Raw genomic sequence first — 9,011 nt, 5'->3', positions numbered from 1 at the left:
AAGGTCAAGGGTTGCATTGGAGGAAAAATTTCCCAATTGTTTGTGAAGTTGTCTCTCAAAAGACTTGGAGATCTGGGGAGAAAAGATTGATGCATAAAGTTAATATTTTGACAAGTCTGGACGTCTGCGAGAATCAATGCTATTATTACACAGTAAAAAAATACAACGTACGTGCATAATATTACTCTTGCAGGTTAGAGGATATTAAGTATTTATCGAAGATAATCATCCATCTATATAATATACTCCTTCAATTTAGGAGATATATTTTTATCACCAAGAACAACCACCTATATGATTATATTTGCATAACTGCTGATTATCGGCTGTTACGTTTTTGCGCGTTTGCAATAAGCTAATCTCATTTCACCTGTGCTACTGTCTCTTTCACCTAAGATAATTTCACTGCGGTATCCTGTGCCCAAGGTCACAACGATGACTTGAATGTTTAGGACAGCAAGATTCCCAGCAGGATCGTTCTTTTCTTTATGCACAAAATGTCGAGGGCCATTTTGGAAGAGTTAACAGTAATGTTTAGAAAACTTTCTCTCTCTCTCTCTCTCTCTCTCTCTCTCTCTCTCTCTCTCTCTCTCTCTCTCTCTCTCTCTGTATGTGTGTGTGTGTGTAACTTATTTTTTACTTGTAATAAACACTTTTATCTTCACCGGAAGGCAGAAGAACAAGCTCTGTTCGCCAAGCGAGCGGCCGCAGTGTGCAGTGTGTATTTAAGTGGCTTTCGTCCAAGGCATTTGAGGTCGCGATGGGAATATGTGGGGATCCCAGTTTCCAGGGGTTTATAATCGCGACAACAGCTCAGAACTTCCTCCTCCAAGTCCTCGGCGCCATAGGTAGGTGCTGTAATCATTGCTCTCCATGCGGTAGCTGGTGTGAGATCACAGTCTCGTTGTCTCAACTGATGCCGAGTGCTTCATGATGAGGGCGTATTATTTCCATCTTTCAATCTGGCATCGAAGTCAGATTTTAAATTCTTTGTTGCTGCTTTGTGCGCAGTGATAATACCTGGGTCTGCACCTTGAATGGTATTTCGTAAAGCATTTGAAGCTGCTTTTGTAAGTAAAGCGAGGTAAAACAGTTACAATAGAGCTGACACGAAAACGGCTTCCATTTATGAGTCGCTTAGGAGCTCGTACAACGATAACGACGGATGGCGTTAGGTAAGCCACTTAGCTTTTGCAATAATAATTTCCAGCCCGTTTCAAGAATGTCGAATATAATGTTGAGATTGTTATTTTTTTCCGGTAACCAGCAGTACGTTACTAATGCATTAACACTTTTCTAAACCAGGTTAGAACTGAGATAAACACCAGAGAAGCAAGAAATTAACACCTGACGAGCTATCTGATAGTTTTATGCTGTGCAGCATTTTCCATATTCAGCTTTTAAGGACTTGATAGTAAAGATTCATAGTGTGCCAAGGGGTGTCAGTTTATTTATACAAATGGATGTTTTTTGGTTTGTTTTTACTGTAATTTATTTTCCCTCTCTTGCTCTATCTCCAAAATAGTTATTTTCAATAATTCACATGAATAATAATAATAATAATAATAATAATAATAATAATAATAATAATAATAATAATAATAATAATAATTTAGCTAAATTTTTAGCATACGCCATGAAATTCATACATTTTCTGAATCTTCGTCCCAACTCTGTGAAATTCCGCCTTTCACGTCTTTCCTTTACTTTCGCTTCCTCGTGTTTCTACTAATTTCCAGTCTCCTGTTTCACACTTCTAGTCCAATGAGGGCTAGGTGTTTTAACTCCTTTGGTGCCCACAGATGTCTAGCTGACACTATCATGCACTGTTCTGCTCTAGGCCCACAGATGTCTAGCTGAAACTATCGAGCACTATTCTCCTCTAGGCCCACAGATGTCTAGCTGACACTATCGAGCACTATAGGCACACAGATGTCCAACTGACGCTATCATGCACCATTCTACTCTGGGCCCACAGATGCCCAGCTGACGCTATCATGCACTATTCTACTCTAGGCCCACAGGTGCCCAGCTGACATTATCATGCACTATTCTAATGTAGGCACACAGATGCCCAGCTGACACTATCATGCACCATTCTGCTCTAGGCCCACAAGTACCCAGCTGACATTATCATACACTATTCTGCCCTAGGCAGGTGTCAAGCTGACACTATCATGCACTATTCTGCTCTAAGCCCACAGATGCCAGCTGACACTATCATGCACTATTCTGCTCTGGACCCACAGATGCCCAGCTGACACTACTTTATCATGCACTATTCTACCCTTGGCCCACAGATGCCCAACTGACATTATCATGCACTATTCTACTCTAGGCCCACAGGTACCCAGCTGACACTATCATGCACTATTCTACTCTAGGCCACAGATGTCCAGCTGGCACTATCATGCACTGTTCTACTCTAAGCCCACAGATGCCCAGCTGAGACAATCATGCACTATCCTACTCTAGGCACACAGATGCCCAGCTGACACTATCATGCACTATTCTACTCTAGGCCCACAGTTGCTCAGCTGACATTATCATGCGCTATTCTACTCTGGGTCCACAGATGCCCAGCAGACACTAACATGCACTATCCTACTCTAGGCCCACAGGTGCCCAGCTGACATTGTCATGCACTATTCTACTCTGGGCCCGCAGATGCCCAGAATACACTATCATGCACTCTTGGCCTACAGATGCTCAGCAGACACTATCATGCACTATTCTACTCTGGGCCCACAAATGCCCACCTGACACTATCATTAGCTATTCTACTCTAGGCCCACAGATGCCCAGCAGACACTATCATGCACTATTCTACTCTATGCCCACAGATGCCCAGGTGACACTATCATGCACTATTCTACTCTGGGCCCACAAATGCCCAGGAGACGCTATCATGCACTGTTCTACTCTAGGCCCACAGATGCCCAGCTGACACCATCATGCACTATTCTGCTCTGGCCCCCACAGATGCCCAGCAGACACTATCATGCACTATTCTACTCTAGGCCCACAGATGCCCAGCAAACACTATCATGCACTATTCTAGTCTGGGTCCACAGATGCTCTACTGATACTATCATGAGCTATTCTACTCTAGGCCCACAGATGCCCAGCAAACACTATCGTGCACTATTCTACTCTAGGCCCACAGATGCCCAGCTGATATTCTGAACCGTGGGTTAATACAACAGGTATGTCTAAGCCATCTCCATGTCCCATTCAGTATTATCTCATCTACTTCCAGACATTTCTCATTCTCATCTGCCATCTGACTTTTAAGCTTTCCTCTGAAATCGACGAAATCTTCTAGGTGTAATTTCAGTGTCATACCATTATCAATGTCAGTATAGCAGTACAAATTGCAAGAAACTAGTGGAAAATTTTACTTCCGCGTGTGATTTTAGTCCATATGATTCACAAACCTTTTCCTGTTAAGTAAGTTCCAAAGCAAGAGACTTTATATCTATTTGTCTACACACACACACACACACACACACACACACACACACACACACACACATATATATATATATATATATATATATATATATATATATATATATATTATATATGTGTGTGTGTATTTATGCATATGTATATATATACTGTAGATATAATGTATGTATATTTATGTATATATATATATGTGTGTGTGCGCGTGTGTGTGTGTATTTACACCTGTGTGCGTGTGTGTTTAAGGATGGATACAGTGCAAGCTTATAAAATATCATCATTCACAGTCATATTCCACTTTCCTCTCAATTCAGTAAACGCGCTGAGCCTATGGTGTCTATGGAAATGCCGCAGAACTGGCAACGCCATAAAACTCCAGCTAGCTCTGGTCTTCATCCTGCTGTTGCTGCTAGCCACGGTGATCCTCCCAGGCGAAGGATGGATTAACTACCTCGACTTCTACTGTCGCGGCGAAAAGATCAGAGACTCCACGACCATCTTTTTCCTCCTTGCCTCCGGGTTCATCTTGCAGTTGGAGAGGATGAATATAAGCAGTGTGGCCATTTACAGGTAGGCGTGCACCTGGGTGGTTGCTATGTTAAAGTATTCCATCATTTTATCTTCCATGATAAGCAAATAATCACTCGTCTTTTATTATTTCAGATTGAAGAGATAACGTTTAACTCTCTCTCTCTCTCTCTCTCTCTCTCTCTCTCTCTCTCTCTCTCTCTCTCTCTCTCTCTCTCTCTCTTATGATGTTACGTGGTACGGTTGCATTGTGTGATAATGTCTTCAAATTTTTTGGTATAGTATGCTAACATACCAGTCCTCTGTGATTTGTGATTTTTTATATAGTAATGCGTACAAAACAGGTAATTTTTATAGCTTTGTATCTTATTTGTAGCCTTATAGTCTTAAGTTAATAATGTTATAAATTTCCCTGCTAGAAGCAAATGATTATCTTTGTTATGTGGTGTTATGCAACCTTGTATGACCCATGATTGTCCGACATTAGAGAGTGTGTGTGTGTGGGTGTGTGTGTGTGTGTGTTATGTCTCTTTAGGTGCCATGAGCAACTGATAATCAGATGATAAAACGTTCTAATTATCCTACACAAAAAGCAAAGTAACCTCGTTCGCATTTGTGGTGGGGGGAGGGGGGATACAGTGGTTGTGCAGCTTTCCATGACTAATGGCTGTGTTGCTTAAAATGGTGCCAAAATTATCCACGTTTATATATCTCTGACTCTCAGCATGACGCCAATTTTTGAGGTCATAATTGCATGAGAGTCAGGTAACAACATTTCTTACTTAGTTTATTGCATGAAGCAACTGATTCTCCTTCTAGCATGGAATTGCTAACCTTTGTCCCCCCTCTCTCTCTCTCTCTCTCTCTCTCTCTCTCTCTCTCTCTCTCTCTCTCTCTCTCTCTGTAATTGTTATGGAGATACAGACAGTATAAAAAGTTAGTTAAAAGTATTGTAACAGCTATGTTTTTACAGGTTTATTGCAGTCAAGTTTCCACAGCTATATAAACGGATGACTCAAGTGAAGGTGGTTGCAGCGTTGGAGGTCATAATCTTTATTTACATTTCTATTCCCTATCTCATGGGATTTACACAGGTAAGCATTTCTGTTATCTTCGTCTTTTGTGTTTGTACCTTGAAACTGATTATATTGTGTATGGGACTTACCGCGGAATATCTTGATTTGCTTTTAAGTCTTAATTATAAAGGATAGGAATATTTTTTACAGCGCAAGCAAGAAGTCCCTGAACTAGACTTAACAAAATTGGAGCATAGATGATGAAACGTGTATAAATGACTTTATATAGTTACATTTGACAAAATAGAATTCAGTATTAATGACCAAACAAATAGATGAATGGGTCTGTTCCTCATTTGGATGGATGGCCGCCAAGAAAAACCAAATGTCATCAGCACAGAGGTCCCTTGAACACCCATGGTATAAGGCTTAGCCTCGCAGCCTCATCACTTAAATTCATGCTAAAATGCTTGAAGAGAATGTCACCCCTAAGGAGAAAATGGTACACTTTATATATATATATGTGTGTGTGTAATGCGTGCATAAATTTATATATATATATATATATATATATATATATATATATATATATATATATACATATACATATACATATATATACATATATATATATATATATATATATATATATATATATATATATATATATATATATATATATGTATATACTAACCTGTACAATTATGACTACTAGGAACAATACTTTTTTTACCTCTCAGCCGATGGCCGTGGCCAGATTCGAAGACGGAAACCAGTACGTTAAGTTCGGACAGAGAAATTCTACTGTTGCCAAGGTTGTTTACAGGATGTATGCTTACAATTTCCTGATCCCATTCCTGATAACGTTAACAGCTTATTCAATGATGGCTGTCATAGTAAGTAAGGTGATTAATCAGCACTTATCTTTCGTTTACTAAACTGATAGGCTGATGTTTATGAAAGTAATGTGATCTCAAGTCTGTGTAATTGTAACTGGGGTAGATATATGATCACCTCAGATTCAGTTCAAATCGGTTCAAGTATTTGCTTCCCGATTATCAAAATAGGCGAGCTCCCTGCAGCGAAGAATAAAAGACAAATAGAAATGACACCTCTGTCGGTCTCTTCCAGATTCTCTACCAGAAATTCAAGACCAAGACCTTGGGGAAAACAGACCACGTAACCTTCACAATACAACTGATCATTCTGATCGATCTTGTGCTGGACGCCCCCCACGCCATCGCTCACTTCACGAGAGCCAAGCGTTTTAACATGACGATCGTCCACATGGTTTTCCACATGCACCTGCTGATAGACCCTCTCATCTTCCTCTTCTTGAATCCGCACAACAGACAGATCGTCTTGGAAACTGCAAGAGGCTCGCTTCCTCAAAGGTTCGTTGCCTACTTGCCACCAGCTACGGCCAGTACCAACACCGGTTCTCCGCCGAAGGACAGCCATCCGATGCTGAATTCACCCACGCCCCACACCCGCCGTAAGTACGAAATAAATAGGCCGGTTGATGAAAATTCGCTGATACTTCAAAAGGTCGGAAACCCATCGAATGCTGGCAAATACAGGTATCAAGAGGATCCAAGGGACCGACAGTTCATTCCATTAGAGGCGAACAGACTGGCAGTATCACAGCTTGATAAAGCAGACGATGGCATGGCAAGTGTTCCACTAACGCCGGTGGATGATGTCCAAAAAAAGTTTGGTGGAGAACCTTAAAATTATTTATACTTTATTATAATTATTGTATCAGTAGCATAAGGGTTTTTCATTTATCCAATAAGAGTAATTTTCTGCTATTATAACCTATGTTAAAGATTAAAATAGTTTGCTACACTGGAAACAAACCAAAAACTGAAAGCATTCCTTCACATTATGATGCCATTGTGACCCAGGGTATATAATTTTTATTAGACTTTTTATGAGCTTCTTTTACTCTCTTCATTGTACTGCTAAATAAATAGTGTGTAACCTACTCACAGTAATTTATCCCTTTAGATAATTATATGGTTTACTTTCATTGATTGACGAAAGTTATCGATCAGCATTTTCAGTGCTACTTCTAGGAAAAAAGTAATTTACCACCATTTTTTCAGCCTCGAAATTATTTGAAATGTCTCCCTTCTAAAATATGCACAGTTTTTTCAACATATTTTCATGGGTACCTTTTAACTTGGAGGCGTGATGATTCAATATAAATTATAACTAGATAAACTCTTGCATATTTCAGTAGGCTAAACCGTCAAATGACGATCGATGGTCGATAATCTAATCAGTTTAAACAGATATGCAATCTCATCTACGTTTCAATGATCACACTTTTAGTATTCCAGCAAATCGTCAAGTGCCGACTGACGATTGATAATTCAGTTCAGAGTGTTGTTTAAAGAACCTGTTTAAATAGGTATAAAGTACCGTCTAAGGTTAACAAACTTCACTTTAAGACTTGCGTCGTCCAACCCGGATCTACCACTGTCGTCACACTTCTTTCAAAGATTTGTGGTTTGAGCTTCAGCATGGTAGGTAATATTCCTAAGGACGGGACTTCTCAATTCGACCCTCTCTCATTTTGCTGTCATTTTTTATATGTTTGTCAGATCGTTTGCTAAACGAAATGTTTTCTTGGTGATGATTTGGTTCCAAATTGCCACCCTAGATGATCCTTATTATGGAAACCTGATAATCGATTTGTAATTGACCCTAGTAATTCCGCCCTGTTGCTTGAGTAATACGCCAGCTCTCCATAGTTCTCTCCATAGTTGCTCTATGGCGTCTAAGACTACGTCCACAGCAACAACAGGCAGGTAGCCACAAAGCCTCGGGCCGTCTCTGTGAATCAATAATCATTTCCCTGTCTGTTAATTTTCATAAAAATACCTGGGCAGGATGGGCCTGGAACAATTGATATGATTATGAAGAGAGGAGCAGTTGTTCTTGGCATGGAAAGTATTGTTACATTGTTGAGAGAAATAATTTGGTAGTCTTCATTTCTTTATATTTGAAAATATTGAATGGAGGTTTCAGCGTTTTTTTTTATTTCTTTGAATGCTGTTTTCAGATGTAAACGATGGCATTGCCTCTTTTGTGTAGTTTTCTAATTATAAATTCTTGTATTCGTTATCTGACTCCAAAACGCAGGGCAAAGGAGAGAGAGAAATTCTAAATTCAGTGTAAATTGTTTGTTTGCAAATTATGGTTGTTTGAAGAAACCACGAAGTACTTGCATATTTGTGATAAATTTTACCATATAGATGTGGATACAGAAATAAACAAGAGCATTGTTTTTAAAATTTAGAAAACCAGTGACATCTAAACGGATATAGCATTGTACTAATTGGAACAGAAATTTCTTTGTCGACTACTGAAAAAAACAACAGGAAATTCAGTAATATTCTAGTGTCTGTCAGTGAGCAATGTCTTCAAAGAATTTATGAAGGGAAAAATAAGTTCTAGAGCATGTGTTAATAATGACTTTATATTCTCCTTTGTATCTAGATTTCAAACAATAAATGCAACATCCCTTGAATAACTGGATAAACATGTATACACTACTTTTATTTAATTCTAGACTTGGGAAACCTTTACCCAAAAATCGCAGTCATCTTCCATGGCCCTTGAATAAAATGAGAGATTCTTATCAGTGTTTTGGTTCCCTCCTCGGTCCGTTCCTTATCTGAGAATTGAGGCAGTTGAGAATTCAGTGAACTCTGTTATGCCTTTCCACCGTTTTCTTTAGCCCATTTCTCCTTTATTTCCACTTTTATGAATACGCCTCTGATAAATATTGAGTTATTTTCGTTTATATTCGTTTTGTTTGTCAATATTTGACTGATATGCTCGTACATTTTTCTATATAGTTTTTAATATTCCGAAAAATGTCTTCTCTTTTTGATGGTACAGTTTTTAATGTTCCGAAAAATGTCTTCTCTTTTTGATGGTACAGTTTTTAATATTCCGAAAAATGTCTTCTCTTTTTGATGGTACAGT

At 39.0% G+C, this 9,011-nt stretch overlaps 1 protein-coding gene across 3 annotated transcripts; it reads left to right on the top strand.

Annotated features, from left to right (window-relative positions):
* The first annotated feature begins 663 nt into the window (after positions 1-663).
* On the top strand, positions 664-8,661 carry LOC136848171 (uncharacterized). Of its 3 annotated transcripts, none has more exons than XM_067120462.1 (5): positions 664-848; positions 3,783-4,038; positions 4,970-5,090; positions 5,753-5,908; positions 6,144-8,661. In XM_067120462.1, the coding sequence occupies exons 1-5, from the start codon at positions 761-763 to the stop codon at positions 6,741-6,743; spliced, it is 1,221 nt and encodes a 406-aa protein (XP_066976563.1). In that variant the 5' UTR covers positions 664-760; the 3' UTR covers positions 6,744-8,661. The 3 variants fall into 3 exon arrangements, with proteins under 3 accessions (XP_066976563.1, XP_066976562.1, XP_066976564.1); XM_067120461.1 differs by having other exon boundaries at positions 677-848; positions 5,753-5,917; XM_067120463.1 differs by lacking the exon at positions 5,753-5,908 and having other exon boundaries at positions 677-848.
* The last annotated feature ends 350 nt before the right edge of the window (positions 8,662-9,011 follow it).

Source organism: Macrobrachium rosenbergii, chromosome 18 (assembly GCF_040412425.1).
Source record: "Macrobrachium rosenbergii isolate ZJJX-2024 chromosome 18, ASM4041242v1, whole genome shotgun sequence".
Lineage (NCBI taxonomy): Eukaryota > Metazoa > Arthropoda > Malacostraca > Decapoda > Palaemonidae > Macrobrachium > Macrobrachium rosenbergii.
Note: the sequence above shows the minus strand (reverse complement) of the source record. Positions and strands in the feature narration are given on the sequence as shown.

What these genes read in the sequence shown, in the direction of transcription:
- LOC136848171 (XM_067120461.1), top strand. Translation starts at nt 761, where the DNA reads ATGGGAATATGTGGGGATCCCAGTTTCCAGGGGTTTATAATCGCGACA. An exon ending in CCAAGTCCTCGGCGCCATAG is followed by an intron (nt 849 to 3,782) that starts GTAGGTGCTGTA and finishes CTCTCAATTCAG; the next exon opens with TAAACGCGCTGAGCCTATGG. An exon ending in AGCAGTGTGGCCATTTACAG is followed by an intron (nt 4,039 to 4,969) that starts GTAGGCGTGCAC and finishes ATGTTTTTACAG; the next exon opens with GTTTATTGCAGTCAAGTTTC.